Source organism: Dasypus novemcinctus, chromosome 15, assembly GCF_030445035.2.
Source record: "Dasypus novemcinctus isolate mDasNov1 chromosome 15, mDasNov1.1.hap2, whole genome shotgun sequence".
Taxonomy (NCBI): Eukaryota; Metazoa; Chordata; class Mammalia; order Cingulata; family Dasypodidae; genus Dasypus; species Dasypus novemcinctus.
The window spans coordinates 60573299-60593924 of NC_080687.1; the positions used below are offsets into that span (position 1 = coordinate 60573299).

The following is a 20626-nucleotide window of genomic DNA, read 5'->3' on the forward strand; positions in this document are numbered from 1 at the left end:
AGTAACTGCTATAAAGGAGCAATCTATCTATCTATCTTTTCTCAGAATTTTAAAACATTATTCTGAGGCATGTAGAATACATGCACTCAATTTAATGCTCAGAACTTTCCTGTCTCAGCTACAAATTCTGAAATGGTGTACTTTCCCCCCAGTGTTATATCACTTAACCTTATTTACTAAGCATTTACCATCATGCAATAATATACTACAAACATGTTTTATTCAAGTGCAGTTAGGTCTAGAAGTTATTTGGAGACACATTATTGTATTTGGGAGAATATCCACCTTATGTATTTTCATCCATTTTCTTTCCTTTCTACATTCATATCTTGTGGATTAATGTTATATTTTACTGACAGGTTTCTAGTTTTTATCCTTAAGTTTGAAACTTTTTTCTAACCTTCATTCTTTTGCGACTCTTTTGGTATGCTAACATTTATGTAAACTAATTTTAGTTCCTTTGCCATATTTAAGCTCCTTTAGCATTTGTCTAATTCTCTTTTGTTCACATAATTCCATCTTTGTCCTGATAAATTTTCTATAAAGAAGGATGCTGAGTTTATTAATTATACATGAAAAGCTGTCAATCTAAGAATGTATAATGCTCAGCAGTCACCTTACTTTAAAATCCTCTGAAACATTGATGAAAGAAGTAGAAATTTTTTAAAAGGGGGGAATAATAATTATACTTATCTTCAATCTGCATATTGTTTTATTACTTACATCTTTTGACCAGGTTAAAGGTATCTTTTATATATTTCCACAAAGACCAATAAACTAGATTTTTATCTTTTTAAAATTAGAGCTTTCCAGAATAACCCAAATATAATTTAGACTTAGCCATTAACTGTCAGTGTTGTCAAAGTGTATGTTGTCAAAAATATCTGAAGTTCTATTCAGAGAAAAATACAAATATACAATTACTGGGATTTAAATTGAATCAAGAAAGTCAGCAACCCTGTTCCCACCATTCTACCATAAACATGATTAAATTTTATCATCATTATGAACCATCTATAAAATTAGAAAATTTCTATGTCTTAAATAAATGCACACATAATCAGAGATGTGTATAACGTGAACAGGATAAAATGAAACCTGAGCACTGTCTTAATACTTTCTTAAAAAATTTCCTTAAGTTCTTTCAAATTTCTGTGTTGGGATTGCATATAGTAGATTTACTGAGACTGTAAAATTCATAGCTGCTATACTGCCTCCTCAAAACTAGACAAAATAAGAAGCAAAAATACATGCTGACTATTATTTCTGCCAGTTATATGTATCTTCCCAGTGGAATGTTCTGTGAAAAACTATCCCATCCATATTGCTTCCCCTTTTCTTGGTATTGGTGATAGTGATATATGCTGTTATTAAAAGCCTGACCTCTTGAAATAATGTATTTTCATTATATTGTCCTTCCTAATATTCTGTTTACAGTTCTTTTAACATTGCCTGCCAATGAATCAGCAAAATCCTTCTGTAATGTCGTTTTTAGATGACAACTATCAAGATATCATCAAATGCTATTTGAATTTAATGCTAAAACGTAATGCTATTATAAAATAACTGCTGTAACATGAGTTTAATTTTGTATAGTGGAGACCTTTTGAAGTGCAATACTTGTGGGAGTTTATATCAGAATCTATGAATAGTCAACCCTGTTATTATAGACCTCTCGTGTATTATTAACTTTTAGTTGTGAAATTTAGCATTTGTGATCATTGCTTAATTGTTGACTCAACCTTCAAGTAAAAGTATATGCTGCTTTTTAATCCCTTTTTTGCATACTGCCTGCCTACATTGTGAAAGATGTATTAAGTACAGTTTACAATGAGCTATAAATTTCTGTGATCCAGGGGACTAGCTACTTGGACCCAAAGGACAAGAAACAAAGAACAAATAATACATAAAGAACCATGCTATTGTTAGTAAGGAGAAATTTATACCAAACAAGAAACATTGACTTCAAATAAGTACTGGGCTAAATCCCATTTTTATTTTTATTGTTCTCTTTTAGTTAACTGTATAATGTGATGCCTTAAAGAGGGATCAGAATTCTACTGAGAACAGCTTAATTGGTTTTCTTGTCTAACAGAAGAGTTTGATAATATGATTATTTAATCCCATTAAATTCTCTAAGAGTTGATCAACTTTTTTGTGCAGAGATGTCAAGGTATCACTTATAAATTGTTTCCCTTTTTTTAAATTGAAAGATAAAAATATTTTTTAGCAATTAACTGTAACTTTTTCAATGTGTGTTTAAACATGAACAGGTTTTATAAAAATTCAGTGCCTAGAACAAGTGTTGTCTCCAATCACACCTTATTTTCTTTAATCATTTAGCAATTACTCTTTTAGACTTTTGGGTTTTTTTTAATGTTTCTTATTCATTTTGAATCATAACTAATCAATCTTTGTAGGCTTTGTAACTTGTTGAAAAGACTTAAAGACCATTTTGTCTTCAAAGCTATTTCTAGGAATTTGTCCTTAAACCTCTAATATCTTATCCAATTGTTTTTGTAGTTTTTCTCCAAAGTAATGTTAATGGATGCTTCAAATTAAGATAGTATTCTTCTGATGTCCTGTTCCTGTGTCCTCTTGATAACCTAGTCTTCACAGATTTAAGTTATCAAGCCACAGGATGGTATCACTGCATTGGTAGTTTGAACTCTTATTGAATTAACTCTTATCAGAAGCTGACAGCTTTCTAATTCTGTTCTTGAAGAAGGGAAATGTATTACTCTCCTAACTGATATTTTCAATAATAGTTGCAGACTGTGTATTCCATGAAATTTAAATAACAGGAATTCCCTTGGTAGCAGCTGAATACCCTTCGGGGTTTATTGACCTGTTCAAAAAGAAGGAGCTCAAAAATATTAAAATTTATTTTTTTTTCATTTAAATTAAGACAATTTTATGCCCCATATGTCACTGTTTCTATATCTACTGCTTTTATTCTCTCTTGAGCCTACTGATTTGAGTTTTTGTCCTTATCCACAGAAACTGCTGTAGTCGGTCAGTGACTTTTTGCCTTGCTGAATCATCACCAATTGTAAATTCAGGGTCTTATTTTGCTTGATCTATTAGCAGTATTTGACACAGTTGAATTTCCCCTTTTCCTTGAAATACCTTCTTCATTTGTCTACAGAATATCTACCTCACTTGCTGTTTCTTTTCAATCTCATTTCTGTAGCCGCCTCTATTCTGTATTCCCAGGAATGCCCCAGGGCTTGGACTTCAGACCTCTTTTAGGCTTCACTCCCTGGATAGTTTTGTCCAGTCATGGAATATTGCTCAACATCTATTGCTTATGACTCCCAAATTTATCACCATCTGATATAGTGTATATTTATTTATTCATTGTCCCTCTCCTTTCACTGAAGATAAGTTGCCTATGAGAAGAGACTTTGTTTTTGTCCATTACTATGTCCCCTAATGACTGGAGCAGTGTCTGACAATAATAGCTACTCAGTACCTTACGTTGAATGCTTTCTTAGTTCATGAGTGGTTCATCTTTAATCTTTGCCATTATAATGATTTAATCAACCATTTTCTATTTTGAGAATTAAGAACAGAATTACATTGTATCCAATTTTTTAATAATTCTAAGATGTTACCTCCTTATTACCTGAATTTATTTCAGCTCAACTGATTACTTTTATTTTAATTACCATGAGTTAAAATTTTAAATGAAATGAGTTTTTTTCAGTTTCATTGACTTCTTTAGTTTACTGCATTTAAAAGACTATCCTTTTAAAAGTTCTATTAATTTTTTGAACAAAAAATAAATTATTTATGTTCAAATATTTTATTTCCCCACATGGTTAAATCATTAATGTGGCTAACATTTTAAGTGATTTGTAAATTTTCTTTTGCTTTTTGTGTTTGAAACTTTTTATAAACAACATCTGACCATAGACTTATAAAAAGTAGTCAAACATAAATGTCAACTTGGGTCCATTCTGTGACATTCAATACTGGAAAACTCAGTCATGAGTCCATACAAAAAAACTGGGTAACAATAGATTAAACTATAAGTAACATTTCTTTATCTCTCACTATTTACAAAAAGATAATAATTTACTTATAAACCTTTATGTATAAGTAAATGAACACCAAGTGGAAGAATACTGATTTCAGATATATTAGTCTAAAAAGAAATGCTCAAACTTGATTTATCAAAGATATGAGCCTTAATTTCAGTTAACATCTTTGAAGCTGTGATTATTATCTAAATATATTAATTTGACCTTTGTTTTCAGTTTTAATTTTAGAGGAATATAAATTTGTTGAAAATTTAGCAGAATATAAACTATTTTTAATAACAGTTAATAATTGCATACCATTTGAAATGCTTTGTTTTTACTTCTGTTCTCTGCTAAATTTTTTTTCCCATTGAATCTGTGCTGCTGCTTTGCCAATGTTTTCCACTGTAGAATCTCCATCTCGCAACCTTGCTTCTCGTGAGCGCATTCACAAAAATTATGGTGTATCTGGGCCTGCCTCTGCTATCTCATCTCTGTCTCACAAACTGAAGGGTGGGTATACATGCATTCATGGATGGGCCATTTTTAATTAACATAGGAAGTTTCAATAAAGAAGTTTTAGCTCACCTCAGTCATTTCCATTTCATTCCACTTTTTAAAGAGTTTTATTTTATTTAAAGTTTGATATGTTTGTGGTAATTTATGTATCTATTCAGTATTATAGCATAGATTATCCTAATTTGATATGCATGTTTATTATATCTGTAGGTTAAATATTAGTCTGATTTAATTTATTTGTGATCTTAAAAAGTAAAATAGATATGTAGAAAGGAAGATATGCCTAATTTGGAACTTGTTAAATCATTATTATTAAGATGAGATGATAACTGTATGGACATAAAGAAAATTTTGATCCATAATAATATTCACCATAGTATCTTATGTGACCATTTAGCCTTAAAATTACTTTAACTTTAGCCATGTTTAAAAAATATTGACAGTTGATAAAATTTCAGACAATTTAAAAATATTCATATGGTCTTTTAGAATACTGTAGATACCTACTCAGATTTTTTTGTCTTAAAATGATATTTAATTAAATTTTTTAAATCTTGTATATTAAGAAAAATTTATCACCAAGTTTTATATTAATGGCTAAAATACTGCATAAACATTTCAAGTAGTTATTAATATTCCTTTGACTTAGGAATGGCTAAAGCAGTTTTGTATTTCCCCTATATACAATGACAGTGATACTATAATATCATTGTGTAGTATGTTATATAGTATTTAGTATTATATAACCCAATCTGTGCTGTAGCATATGGTATTGTCTCCAGCATACAGTATTGTAAAATCTGATATTACATATATTATGACGTAGCATAACATAGTATATAACCTGATAATTTATGATTAGGGCATGATAACATGTTTGCTAATTTATTTGAATGTACAGAATTTCTATCCTGTCCTATATCATTATTTCTTCAAAATTTTTTAGGTTAGAAAAATTTAAGGCAAATATTATTACATGTTTTTTTAAATTACATTTTAAATAAAATGATTAAATTAAATAATAAATATGAAAGTAGTATGTATGTTTAAGTACTTTTTAAAAAGTGTTTATTGTAGCTTCAAGCAAGCACAACATAATTATTTTTAGTAATACTACATGCCTCAATACATTTGAAACCCAAATGAAGAAGATAAATTAGTAAACACATTGGCTTACCTCACTTAACAATCTTAACATGTTCTTTTTTTAAAAAAAAATACGGAATATATTTTGGGATAGTGAATTTTTCAAAAGGATTTCATTATAATTTGAGAAATACCTCTCAGAAAGAAATAATTTTGCATTACTTACTTTCCTGGTCTCTAGCAGATGTTTCATAATCAATTATGGATTTTAAGAAAATATTCACCACCACTAAAGGAATAAGATAAGATTCAAATGCCTAAACATTCTACAACAAACACTCTCTCTAGCTTATTGCAAGTAGTGTTCCTGATACTTGACAGATTTCACCATTCAGCAAACCTCAGAGAATATTTCCATTATGAGGCTAGATTAGAGCATGGTGACTGTGTACCTCCCAGGATTAGCTTTGGCATCAGCATGCATTCATCACCCAGTGTGTGCAACAGGTGTATGGATCAGACATTAGGAAGCATCTGAGACAAGTAAATAATCTTTATCAAGAACCCTTCCCATCATGTTAGGAATCCTAAAACAAGTTGTCCCTTTTGTATAAATTAAAAGGCAAGCTCTTTCAGTTTACCAATTGAGGATCTTTTGGAGAGAGGAATGCCAGGTTTAAAAGATTTATTACTTATTTATCCAGATTTGCCATTACATGTGGTTCAACTTTTGAAATAAATGTGATGGTGGAGGCAATAAAAATGTTTTCCACTAATTTGATTAGTAACAAACAAACAAAAAAACAGTACTCCAAAAATTAGTTACAAGCAAAGAATTTGCCTGATGTTTAGTTTTGCCAAATATAATTTATTTGTTAATAAAATTTTATTTATACTATCACTATATTGATAAGATGGGCAGCAGCTTCTTAAATTGCTTTTGAGCAGTTTGAGAACATTTATTTATCAAGATTATAACTTCTCTTTACCTATGCTCTACCAAGACAGCATCAATATCTAGAAATTTTTTCTATAATGTGATTTTTCCCCCTGATTTATACTGCATTTATAGGGAACACATATATAATAAGTGAAATTCATGGTAGACTAATAAAGCACTACAAGAATCTGAAGGACATTATGTTCCATATAGTTGCTTTTATTTATTCATTCATTCATTCAACATATATTTTTTGAGTACCTGCTGTATTCCAGAACCCACTCTTGACATTTATATCAATGAAAAGTAGAGACAAAATATCTTTCCTCGTGGACCTTACATTAGGAGGCAGTTCTTAGGCAAATAATGTCCTGTGATTTATTCTTTAAGTATTTTTGTCTGTAACAAACGATAAAAATTTTACCTATGCTTTTTATTCCAGTGTTCAATTGCAGTAAAGTATAATTTTATTAACATGTTTTATTATGAAATGGACCATACAGGTGACCGAGGAAATGTCTCAACATCTTCTAGAACATTCTCTACATCAGGAAAGTCAGAACTGTCCTCTAAACATAGCAGATCACATAAACCTGATGGACGTATGAGCCGGACTACTGTTGATCAGAAGAAGCCAAGGAGTACGGAAGGTTTATCTGCTAGTGAATCCCTTATGTTAAAATCTGATGCTGCAAAGTTGAGGTCAGATTCTCATAGTAGGTCACTGTCCCCCAACCATAACACCTTACAGACCCTAAAATCTGATGGGAGGATGTCTACTAGCCTCAGAGCTGAATCCCCAGGACCAGGTTCTCGGTCATCATCTCCTAAGCCAAAGACTCTCCCAACCAATAGGTCTAGCCCATCTGGTGCTAGTTCTCCCCGCTCCTCCTCACCACATGATAAAAATCTACCTCAAAAAAGCACTGCTCCTGTTAAGACAAAACTTGATCCCCCTCGGGAACGTTCTAAATCAGACTCTTACACTCTTGATCCAGATACCCTCCGCAAGAAGAAAATGCCTCTCACAGAACCATTAAGGGGACGATCAACATCACCAAAACCAAAACCAGTACCAAAGGATTCTAAAGGTTCCCCTGGATCTGAAAATAGAGCTCCCTCTCCACATGTGGTGCAAGAAAACCTTCACAGTGAGGTGGTTGAAGTCTGCACATCAAGTACTTTAAAAACAAATAGTTTAGCAGATAGTACCTGTGATGAAAGTGAATTTAAGAGTGTGGATGAAGGTTCAAATAAAGTTCATTTCAGCATAGGAAAAGCACCACTGAAAGATGAACAGGAAATGAGAGCATCCCCCAAAATAAGTCGAAAATGTGCTAATAGACACACCAGGCCCAAAAAGGAAAAATCTAGCTTTCTTTTCAAAGGAGATGGATCCAAACCTTTAGAACCAGCAAAGCAAGCCATGTCTCCTTCTGTGGCTGAGTGTGCCAGAGCAGTCTTTGCTTCTTTCCTTTGGCACGAAGGCATAGTACATGATGCAATGGCTTGTTCTTCTTTCCTAAAATTTAATCCTGAACTTTCCAAAGAACATGCTCCTATAAGAAGTAGTTTAAATAGCCAACAGCCTACAGAGGAAAAAGAAACCAAGTTAAAAAATAGACACTCATTAGAAATATCATCTGCTCTTAATATGTTTAATATTGCTCCTCATGGACCCGATATATCTAAAATGGGTAGCATCAACAAAAATAAGGTGTTGTCTATGCTAAAAGAGCCACCTCTGCATGAAAAATGTGAGGATGGGAAAACCGAGGCCTCTTTTGAAATGTCCATGCATCACACAATGAAATCTAAGTCTCCTCTTCCCTTAACTTTACAACATTTAGTGGCTTTTTGGGAAGACATCTCTTTAGCTACTATCAAAGCAGCTTCCCAGAATATGATTTTTCCAAGTCCTGGTTCCTGTGCAGTCCTTAAAAAGAAAGAGTGTGAGAAAGAGAATAAGAAGGCCAAAAAGGAAAAAAAGAAAAAAGAAAAGACAGAAGTTAGACCAAGGGGTAATTTGTTTGGGGAGATGGCCCAGCTGGCAGTAGGAGGACCAGAGAAAGATACCATCTGTGAGCTGTGTGGAGAATCACATCCATACCCAGTGACGTATCACATGAGACAAGCTCACCCAGGTAAATTATATTATTGAAAGTACAGAAGTATTTTTTTTCTTTATTATTTAATGAGTTAGGTTGTTTTTAACTTAAGCTATTCTATGAATTATCTTGAAAGTGTAGGGAAGTTATTGCCCAGAAATTATAGTAATTTTTATTGTAAATGTAAATTTTAAAGTACATCATCAATGTTAGGTTTTGTGAAAATTAGGTAAAGAAATTCTAATAGTATGGTCAGGCAGTTTGGCGCTATTTCATTTTAGTGTACCATATTATGAATTATTTTTGGAAAATTTTGTGTGTTACCTCAAGGATGCTATTAAGATGTCTCCTACAATACCAATAATGATGTGCATACACACAGAGATGATCCCAACCTTACGTCTCCTTTAACTTTAGTGTTTCCCTCCTTAAAATTGCAAATTAAATTAGATTATATTGATTTCTTTCAGTATTTTCCTATGGATGTGATAATCAAATGAAAAGACTGCATTTTATATAAATGATCAGTAAAGATTAGTATTCTAAAACTCAATACAAGTTTTGTTAAATATTTTTATACATATGATGTATAATATTTTCTACATAGGATGTATTTGTCCAATTTTTTTGGTATACTTAAGTAAATCTAAATGTGCCTATATCCTATATTTCTTTTAAACTGTCTGTAAAGAAATAGAGTATCTCTTATATTTGGGTTACCATTTAATTGAATCCTTTTTGGTCCAGAATGCTGTTTTTCTGATTTGGTTAATACCCTGAAATTTAAAAAAGCTCAAGATACTTGCTGTGGTAATTTGCTTACTTTGAAGTGGTAAATCTGTCATTAATGCATAAATAATAAGGATCAACCTATTAAGGCCACTTTTTTTATTATTTCAAGGTTGTGGCCGGTATGCTGGTGGACAAGGTTATAATAGCATTGGGCATTTTTGTGGAGGATGGGCTGGTAACTGTGGTGATGGTGGCGTAGGAGGAAGCACTTGGTATCTGGTATGTGATCGCTGTAGAGAAAAATACCTCCGTGAAAAACAGGCTGCTGCAAGGGAGAAGGTATTTTTATTCCATTCTGGGCTGCACTGTTAATGATATGGATAAGCCTTTTAAATTTTCTATTTGTTTCATGTCATTACATCAGATAAGTTCTACATAGTTGGTATTAAAAATCAGCTTTTATAATGGAAAATATATGAATTTAATATTTGTACTGGGTCGGCTATATTTATTACAAAATTTAATTATTGGGGATAATACATATGCGTCAGTCACTAGTATTTACTGCGTCATTCTTTATTGTTAATTGTCTACACTCTACACAAATATGTAACTGTTCCTTTTTACCTCTCTCAACTATTCCTCTTTTTAGGCTTTTTTTCCCCCATTCTCTTTTATTTTCTCCCTTTTTCCCTTAGTACCTAATTATGCCATAAGGCTCATGGAAACTCAAGATCACTCGCACTAGTGGCACTCCCAACTGGAAAATTTTGCTGACTACAAACACACATGCATTATTTGCTCTTTTTTTAAAAAGTAATTGTGGTGAGACTTTCCTATTTAGTTTTTAATTTTTCTTATGAAAGAAATGAAACATAGTGTTCAGTACAAAATAGTTTCAGTCAGTTCAGGGGAAACATGATGTGAATGTTGTTTTCTGTAAGCACTATCATTATTTTAAAGTAGTTCAATAAGTGTTAAATAATTTTTATTAGAAATCTATAATACTTAATAAATTAAAATTTTAAATAAAAGTATAAAATGATCACTACAAATTTGCATTTTTCTTTGCAAGGTCAAACAATCCAGGAGAAAGCCAATGCAAGTCAAGACTCCTCGTGCCTTACCCACTATGGAAGCTCACCAGGTGATTAAAGCAAATGCACTCTTCCTGCTGTCCCTGAGTAGTGCAGCGGAACCAAGCATTCTCTGTTACCATCCTGCAAAACCATTTCAATCTCAACTTCCCAGTGTGAAAGAGGGTATTTCTGAGGATCTTCCAGTTAAAATGCCGTGTCTCTACCTGCAGACATTAGCTAGGTAATAAAAGTTTTGTTTCTTAAGTCACCTTTGTATTAAAATTTATTGTTGATTAATATCATTAATATCAATTAATATCATTCAGTATATTTGCTCTGCAAATCATGCGCATTATATATTATATGTATGTATAATAAAGAAACCTCACATATAGAAGAAATCTCCAAATTGTCTAAAGTACCTTGATTCCCATATAACACACTTTATGGGAGTAGGTATTTAAAAATCCATATAAATACTTTATCAAATTATATTATTATTAATATAAAACATGTCTTAGAAAGTAAGGCTTTAGCTGTCTTTTAACTTTTGTTAGGCTCTCTTAGTAGTGAGAAATGCAAAAATGGAATGAAGCGCTATATTCCTATAGAAGTCTTTTATTTTTAAAATTATCCTGTTAGCATTTCATGGGCACCAACTTTGTGCTTAGGCCCTGAAGACACCAACATGAATATAACAAAATCCTGGCTCCCTTGTGCTCATTCTTGTAGGAAGATGAACAACCAAATAAAACATTTAGAAAATAATGTAAAGAGTCCTGTAATAGAAGTATGTATAGGATGTTGTTAGAGCATAAAAATCTTCCCAAGAAAATCAGAAAAGGTTTCCCAGAAGATTCAACTCTTTAGCAGTTTTAGGATAAATAGAAATCTATCACGCAGATGATGGGAGGAAAGCAAGTCCTGACAGAGTAAACTGTATGTGTGAAGACACAAAACAGAATTACACATTTAATTAACTGCAGGTTTGTCAAAGCATTGCCTGCTTGGGAAAATTTGTGAAACGCACCTGAAGTGGCTACCAGTGCCAGGTTATGTGGGTCCCTGTTGCCCACATTAAGGATTGTTTCTTATTGGCAAAGAAAAGAGTGGAACAGTTTTAAGCAGGGAACTATGTGAACTGGTTTGCAGTTGAAAGATCATTCTGCTAGTAATATAAAAGTGTGTTACAGTTTGCTAAAAACTGCTAAAGCAATATACCAGAAATGGGTTGGCTTTTACAATGGATGTGTATTGGCTTGCAAGCTTACAGTTGAGAAGAGTGTCCAAACTTAAGGCCTCATCAGGCAATGCTTTTTTCCCGAAGACCAGCTGCAGGAGTTGCTGGACTTCTGTCTCAGAGGAAGGCAAATGGCATCCTTTGTCTCTTCCTTCTCCAGGCTCCATTGCTTTCAGCTTTTGGCTGCTCCATCTATGACTTTCTCTCAGCTTCTATAGGTTCCTCTGTGAGATCCTGTACCTTTTTCTTCATAGTCATGCTTTTTTAAAAGGACTCCAGTTAGAGGATTAAACCCACCCTGGGCTGTGCCTTTCTGAAGTAATCTAATCAAAAGGTCAGCTGCAAAAAGGTTCACACCCACAGTAATGGACGAGTTCTAAGGACATGATTTTTCCTGGGGTCCACAAAATCCTCCAACTACCACAAAGGACATAATTAAGGATGAAGAAGCCATCTTTATTAGTGTACTAACAGTATTCTATTAGTATATTATTTTCCTATATTGGAGTTGGGTGGATACAGTCTATACTTTCATACATTATACACTGACACTCTAAAACAGTCTTCCATAAACCAGATTCAGATTTTTTTTTATTAGCTGTCAAATAATAATTTTGAGATAACTGTCTGCTGGTATAACTTGCCAGCCAGGACTTCCACTTTGGCAAGTATTGCCCTCTTCATATAGCCAGGTGTATAGATTTTTAAAATTTTACACTATTTCAATAAACTGTATAGGAAACAAAAATAAAAATATGAGACTATGTACATTTGAAACTGAGGTAGAAATCATCAGGTATGCCAAATGTAAAAGATATTTGGCTTTAGTATGACCACTCAGTGGACTTAGGTTGACAAATCTTTATCCCAGTTTGAGACAGGGAGAACCAAATTGTAAAACATAAAAAATGCTCACAAAGCATAATTGCTCATCTTACATTTTTTAACTCTGGGAATGACAGTCCCCCTCACCCATGGAATATTTCATAAATCTAATCTTCTGTACATTTGACTCATATGTGTCTATAAAAATAGGTTATTGCTGTATTTCAATTGCCCAGGCAAAAAATGACATGAACCTGGATCAAGGCAATCATTATACAGATAAGAGGAGAGCATAAAGGGCATAAAAAGCATAAAAAGCATAAAAGGAAACCTAGTATTCATAGATCTGAGTGATGAGTGATGATTGAGGGCCAAGCCTGCTACAACATGGAAATATTTTATCTTAAGCACCTGGATAATTAGTGAAATCATCCACCAAAATATTGGAAGACAGCACAGTTCTCAAAGGGAAGAAAAATGAGTTCAATTTTGTATTTGAAATGTTTGTGATAAGTGGAACATCTGAATATAAAATTATCAGACTGTTCCTTCCATCTACCTACATCTATGTTTCTTTTAATACTTCACCTTTAATTATAGATTTACATGTTCTGGTTTTCCTCTTACGAAGGAGATTAAAAATGGAGAGAATCTGTGTTGCCATCATACTTCAAGTTATTGGGTTTGATTTAATGCAGGCATCATCATGAAAATTTTGTGGGCTATCAAGATGACAATCTATTCCAGGATGAAATGAGATATCTACGCTCAACATCTGTACCTGCCCCATACATATCAGTAACACCTGATGCAAGTCCTAGTGTATTTGAAGAACCAGAAAGCAATATGAAGTCTATGCCACCAAGGTATTTTAGTTCTCTTCTCTCTGTTGAATGGCCAGTGTTTGGTGGAAGAAAGGATTTTGGACCTATGGAAGAATGCTGTAGAAATTCTTTGTAGATCCTTCTGTCTCAGGAAGGATATTGAGTCAGCTCTCTGTTAGAGCAATAAGAAACAGCATACGTATATGAATAACGGAAGGTCCTTGGTGATAGAGGCAGTTTGTTTGGAGAGAAAAGATCAACTGCTGGAGTAACAAAAGATTACATTGTAAGATATTATAGCATTTGGTGCTGTTTTAAATCAGAATATAGAAAGATCACTTTGAGGCAGTGCTTTCAGAAGGTTTTATAGAAGAAATGGACTGAAAAAAAAATCTCAGACTTGTAGGATTATTGCTTACAGTGCCACTCAGGAATGGTGGTGTCAGAGTAAAGACTTCCTTAAAAACCAAACAGAAGCATGTCAATATAATGCAGAAAACAATAGGAATCCACTAAGACTTTTTAGAAGAGGAATGACATGATAAAAATGCAAGCATAGTCTCACAGTGTCATCTGAGAAGGTGACAAACTTAGAGATTTCAGCTAGGTATGTGGAATTGGATTTTGGCAATGGTTATAAAAATATGGATAAAGGAGATAGAACCTATATATCCAAATGAGAATTTTTCATTAAATGCAGTTGTCAACTTTTTCCTCTCCTCTGTGGGTTATTCATCAAAGTTTTTTTTGGAGTTGCTCTTGAAGTTTCCTCCAAGGAGTTATTACAGCCTTTTATATTCTTAAAATTGATAAAGTGTGTCTATAGGAGATAGCCTTTTAAAAAAGAGTTCGAAATAATTTTGAAACTAGTGATTTGTGGGATTAGGATCAAAATCAAGTAGCATGAACTTCTAGGTAAAGATGGTGAAATGAAGGTTTTTCATAAAATTTCTCATTCCAAGTACCCAGTGAGTTAACAACCAAAAAAATAAATAAAAACCAGGAAAAATATTTACCAGCTCTAATTACACAGGTTTCCATAAGTTTCCAAAAGTGGTGGCCCTGGAAAGAAACAGAAAATTCTCATGTGCTTTTGTAATGCCCTTAGAAACCAGCCTGAGAAATCAAATATTGCCAATTTAGAGAAGAGTAGGCTAAGGGAATTAATGTAAATCCCAGGAAAAGTCCATTTAAAACCTCTTATGTAGAAGTCCCTAGTATCATTATTAATATCACAGCAGAGATTGGAAGTTTTCTAAGGAATCCCATTTTCCACAGCTCTATGATGAAGCTGAGAAGTAATTGAAGGTCCCAGGGACTCCTCCCAGAGAAATAGAATATATACTCAAGTAGGTGGAATGATCCTTGCTATAGAATAATTAATAAATGTCAAGTTATCTCTGGTAGAAGAATTTAACAGATGTCAAATATAGACATCAAAGGAAATCCACACATCGTATCAGAATGAACAGAAAATATAAACAGGGCTGCCACCCTTAAGGTTTAGCAAAATGAAAATAAATAATAATAGTATGTCATACGAAAGTCAGATGAAGGAACCTAATCTGCAGGAAAATTAATCTCAAGGAGAAGAAAATTCCATAAGTACTCTGTGATACTGAAAAACTTGATAATTATATATATTGAATAAAACAAAAGCTCAAATTTGAGAATGAGGTAAAAAGATGCTTTGTAGAGCTAATAAGAGAGTCTGAAGACCAAAACAGCCCTATTATAAAACTAATAAATTAGTAAATTGAAATATTAAAAACAAATTTTTTAGATAATTTCAATGAATAAAGACAAAAAAGACCAAAAAAATTATACCATTAGAAAGAAGATAACCAAATATGGAAAACAAAACATTCTGGATAAGGATAACTGGTATCTTCAAAATAGAAAAATCAATGAATATAGTAGAAAATGTATCAAAAACTATGAGAAAAAAAAATCCCCCAAATAAAAAAGTATTAAATTTCCAGATTAAAAGGAAATTTTTATAAAAGGTGACCCAAAAATATCTTAAGTTATTGAAACTCCAAAAAAATTGATAAGAATTTTTCAAGTGTTACAGCAGAAGAAAAACAAGTCATCTTGCAAAAGGAAAAAGGTTGAATTCAGACTTCTGAATTTTCAACTTCAAATGAGAAAAGAAACAATGTTTTTAAAGTCCAAATGAGAGCAAATGTTACCTTAAAATGTTAGCCCAATAAAAGTCAGACATAGTCAAGTATAGAAGATCTTGGGAACATTAGCATTTATGCATCCTTACCATAATTAAAAAAAAAAAAACACCACAACATTCATGATTAATAATGGATTGATCAAATTAATCAGATGATTGATGAAAAGCATATTGAAAAGACTAAAGATTGCAATATTTATGATGAAAATATAATAATGCCAGAGTACATACATGTAATATTTTTTAAATCCTAAAGAAAAGAATTGTGACCCAAGTATTTTATACTCAGCCAGGTTGAGACATTCTCAAGTATACAGTAATTCAGAGAATGTAGCATCTTTGAGCTCTTCTTGAAAAAACTTCTTGACAGTGAAATCTAGTAACCAATGACTTTTAAGTAATAAGTAGCTCAAGCTGGTGATAAATAATGAATCCATTTAATCACTGGATGTCAGTCGAGGTTGATTTTGCCCCCTACATGATATCTGGCAATGTTTGGAAGCATTTCTGTCTCTCAGTTGAGCTGGTATAACTGGCATCCCAGTGGGATGAGCCCAGGAATGTTACTAGACTCCATAACAAGAAATTAGCGCAAAATGTCAGTAGAACTGAAGTCGAGAGATTCTCTGCATTAAATATAGAACAAAGCCTAAACAACTGTGGAAACCATGACTATAGAACTGAATTTCTGGATTAATGTTTACCTACAATCAATGATAGTCATTTCTGCTTCCTGCTTTGGGTTTCATATGTTGCTTGAATTTTTTTTTACGTCAAGCATTATCCTTATTTTAAAACGTTTTTTTTTTTTTAATTATATAACAATTCATTTTTTTTAATTAGTAGATAAACTTCCTCTCAAAGCAGAATAAATATGCCTTATATTTTATAGTAACTCCCTATATAAAGTGAGTTAAGCTAATATAACCCTTTATCCCAATTAGATATGTATAGCATTTACAGTCCATTCAAGCAAGAATGTACATATGCTTTGAGAGATGGTAGGTAAAGAAAATGCTCAAGGAATTAGCCACCTATTATAAAATATGTAAGCTTTACTGAGGGACATGGATTTCAAAACTGGCTGAATTGATGGGAAAAAAACAGCTCCTGGAACCCAAGGTGAGGAAGAATGACCCAATTTGAATTGAGGAATTTATGGTGACAGGAAAAAGAACACGTGAAAAAAAATAGTGTTTGTCTTGGGAAATAACTATAGGAAGGTATTTCTTTTTCTTATTAAATGTTTCAGTAAAGGAAATTATGTAACCATCTTAATAACTTTTCCAAACATTTTTAATATCGTTATAGTAGATACAAAAGACATTTCTCTAACATAAGCCTAAATGAAAATCATTAAGTTTTAAGTATAATGTAACACTGACATTGAAAATCAATTTTTCTCATTATACTTCAGTATGTCCATGCACTAGGCTTAGACAGCATTTCCCTAGAGTCAGAAACCTATAGAACATTAAAGTATTAAAAAAAATAAAAGTTTCATTTCCAGTTTTATCTGGCTTCTGTATATACACATCCATTTTCTTTCTATTCAGCACCCTTAATGAATATCTATTTTTCCTTAATATCATGGTGCATGCGTTCCACCACTATGTATTTTTCATGTGCTTTTTATTCTAAAAGGAGCTTAGACCATTTTAGGCCTTTTCTTTCTTTTTCATTTAAAATGTAAAATAAATTTAAGTAAATGAAAAATGTACGAAATCAATCAAAATGTTACTGTATTTGAAAAGACCATATTCGAATTTAAGGAGAGATTATCAAGTTGGCTTTGAGTTTGTGTTTTTCTTCATGAAATAGGAAGTCATATTTGACTACACTACTATAAAATACAGTTGAACTTTGTTCATCTTTTCTGCAAAGTTTTTATCTGTCAACCTGTTCTATCTGCAGTTTAGAAACTAGTCCCATAACTGATACAGATCTGGCAAAGAGAACTGTCTTCCAAAGATCATACTCAGTTGTTGCTTCTGAATATGATAAACAACATTCCATTTTACCTGCACGAGTTAAGGCCATTCCTAGAAGAAGGGTTAACAGTGGAGACACTGGTAAGTATAAAAATAAAATGGAAGATTGGGTGATCCAGCTACTAAAAATGAAAAAGAAAAATTAGAAAATGGTTTTATTTGCAGATAGTTTTCAAAAATCAGTAATTTTGAAGTGAGAGGATTCATTTGTAAATTGTGATAGACATTTCTTCTAAGTGACACAACCTTAATTATGACTCTCTAAATTTTACATCACGTGTGGAAGAGGAGACATCCATCTGATGATTCAAGAGTAAATTGACCTTCAAATTCTTTCCTGTTGGGTCTCTAAGCCAGATCTTGCTACCGTTATCTATTTCACTAAGCCAGTGAAATAGCAGTTGCAATGACCTGTATATTCGCAATTATCTTTCCATCCTCAATAGAAACTTGTAACTCTTAGAGCTACCACTACTCTGAATTGATAACAAATCTTTGGACATGTAAGTAGCTCTTAATCTGTAAAAGAGTTAGATAATCTGGATCAATTGGTATCAACAGCCTCAAATTGAGGTTTGGAGAGTCTGCCTCAAGAATTAAAAAAAAAAAAACTCCAGAGAAAAAGATAGTATGGTGATAATTTGTCACAAAGAACACTTACTAAAATGAAGAGTGGCCTAAAATTTATAGGCAGATGGTTATGTAACTTATTATCTTCAGGAAAGATATTTTTTGAGCACCACCTAATAATTTATAGATTTATTCAAATTATTTGAGTTCTCATTATTGAGATGTCTTTGTTATAGAGCAGTTTTCAGAAAATGATAGTGATTGTACATAGATTGCATTTGAGGAAAAATCACTTAGCTTTTACAGTGTTTTAGAAAACATGAACTTTGAATTCAACCCTGAATTCAGAACCCACTTGTACAACTTAAAAGCTGTATGGCTTTAGGAAAGTAAGATATTTAATCTTTCTGAACTTCAGTTTATTCATCAGTAGAAATTGGAATAGTGACAATTTATGTCAAGTACCAAAAAAAAAAGCTCTGAAATGATTAAGCTAGCTAGTATTTCTTAAAATTTTATTGTTAACATATATATTTAGCATTTTAACCATTGTGAGTGCACAAGATAGTGACATTAATTACATTCACAATGTTGTGCTACCAATACCACCATCCATTACCAAAACTTTTTTGATATTATTTTTTAATATCTAAATAAAGTTGCACATTTTTAAAGGTTTAAGTTCTACACCATCTTAAATATATTAATTAATCTTATGTACTGCCTATGAAAATTAATCATTTTCTTTCTTTTAAATAGAAGTTGGTTCTTCCCTCTTGAGACATCCATCTCCTGAGCTTTCCCGGCTAATCTCAGCTCACAGCTCTCTTTCCAAAGGAGAACGAAATTTCCAATGGCCAGTATTAGCTTTTGTTATACAGCATCATGATTTAGAAGGTCTTGAAATAGCTATGAAACAGGCTTTAAGGAAATCTGCTTGTCGAGTTTTTGCTATGGAGGTATGAATACATTAATGGAGTTAATTGATTGAGCAGATTAGTTATTCTGATGATTGTTTAATGATGCTACTTTCCTACTAAACAAAAATTACAACAAATTAAAAGGAATATTAGCCAGTGGAAAATACTGTGTTCACATAAAAATTTCAAAATTAAACTCAAATTTATGAATGTAAATGAGTTTAGAATTCCATATTTAAGCACTCAAATTTATTCCTATTACTTTATTATTTGAATTCTGAAATTTATCTTTTCTTTGAACTTTCTGTACTCAGAATGTCACTTTAGTTAGTAGAATGATCATGTGAAGGGAATGAGCAGTAGGTCTTTTGAATTACAAATTTACCAATAACTTCTGTTTGCATTCTCTGAAAATGACAGAATTGCTATGTATCACAGACCTGTATAAAGTCTAAATCTTCTTTATCTCCTATGTGATAAATAACTTGCCATTTCATTAATGGATGCAATATGAATATATTTCAGTAAATTGTAGCTTGTGTAGAGCTTAAGAAATTTATGTTTATAATGCAGGTTGGAAAAAAATCTGAGTAAATTGATTTTAAGAATTTTTAAAATTAAAAGTGGTTTGAAAAAAGTATTTTGGTAATGCACTTCAGAAGTATTATTTTTCCTATATCATAGTATGGTTTTTGCTTTTTAAAAATTAAGACCAATTATTGACCATTTCTAGTTCAGTGGGTTTTCAGTGAAATTAAGGACATATTTCCTACGATTTTTCCTTAAAACATTAATTCCATGTGCAAACTTTGTTTCTGACTAAGAAAAGCTCTACATGTTTTACTCACATGATATATTCTCTCTTAATCTTGGACTCATTTATCCATCATTTATCAGGCTTTCAACTGGCTTCTGTGTAATGTCATCCAAACAACTTCACTCCATGATATTCTGTGGCATTTTGTGGCATCACTGACACCTGCTCCACTGGAACCAGAGGAAGAAGAAGATGAGGAAAATAAAGCAAACAAAGATAATACAGAACAAGTAAGTGAGATTTTTTTTCTGTTTTAATTGTCCATATTTTTACAGAAGAGTAGAGTAGTACAGTAATTATAGTGAAAGTTATATCTATAGTGAAGATGCTATCTGTCAAACCTGATTTCTTATTAAACACCAGGAAGCAATCAACTGGAAATTGCATACTAGTACACTAGACAACGGATAACTACACAGCATTATTACAGTGTCAGTCTATTTTAGAACACTGCATTAAGATATGTGAGGGTTAAAATGATACTAGTTAGGGATGAGAAATTCAGAAATATTGGTTTTGCTAGAAACCTGGCTTTTATAGAAGGCAGCCTGTCTAATGGAAAAAGCAATGAGCTAGAACACTGTAAGCCTGGGTTCTAATGCCATTTCTATCAAGTGTAGTGGAATGACTCAGTTTCCATATCTTTAAAGTGAAATAGTAAATGTGACAGCATTTAGCTTACTGCCAGTACCTAAAATTAAATACCTGATATTTTATGTTAATTCCTAAGGCTATGGTTTGATGGTTTGAATGATGTACCCCAGT

At 32.3% G+C, this 20626-nt stretch overlaps 1 protein-coding gene across 30 annotated transcripts in view; it reads left to right on the forward strand.

Annotated features, from left to right (window-relative positions):
• MYCBP2 (MYC binding protein 2) overlaps positions 1-20626 on the forward strand; it is a 263861-nt gene that overhangs the window by 195378 nt on the left and 47857 nt on the right. For 17 of the 30 annotated variants that reach the window (XM_058276532.2, XM_058276534.2, XM_058276559.2 and 14 more), the window contains 7 exons: positions 7074-8714; positions 9580-9749; positions 10486-10730; positions 13253-13420; positions 17478-17635; positions 18884-19083; positions 19942-20091. In XM_058276532.2, coding sequence (XP_058132515.1) covers positions 7074-8714; positions 9580-9749; positions 10486-10730; positions 13253-13420; positions 17478-17635; positions 18884-19083; positions 19942-20091 — 2732 coding nt within the window. Of the gene's footprint in view, positions 1-4436; positions 4539-7073; positions 8715-9579; positions 9750-10485; positions 10731-13252; positions 13421-17477; positions 17636-18883; positions 19084-19941; positions 20092-20626 lie in introns of all 30 variants that reach the window. The other 13 variants (XM_058276528.1, XM_058276529.2, XM_058276530.2 and 10 more) reach the window with 1 other exon arrangement.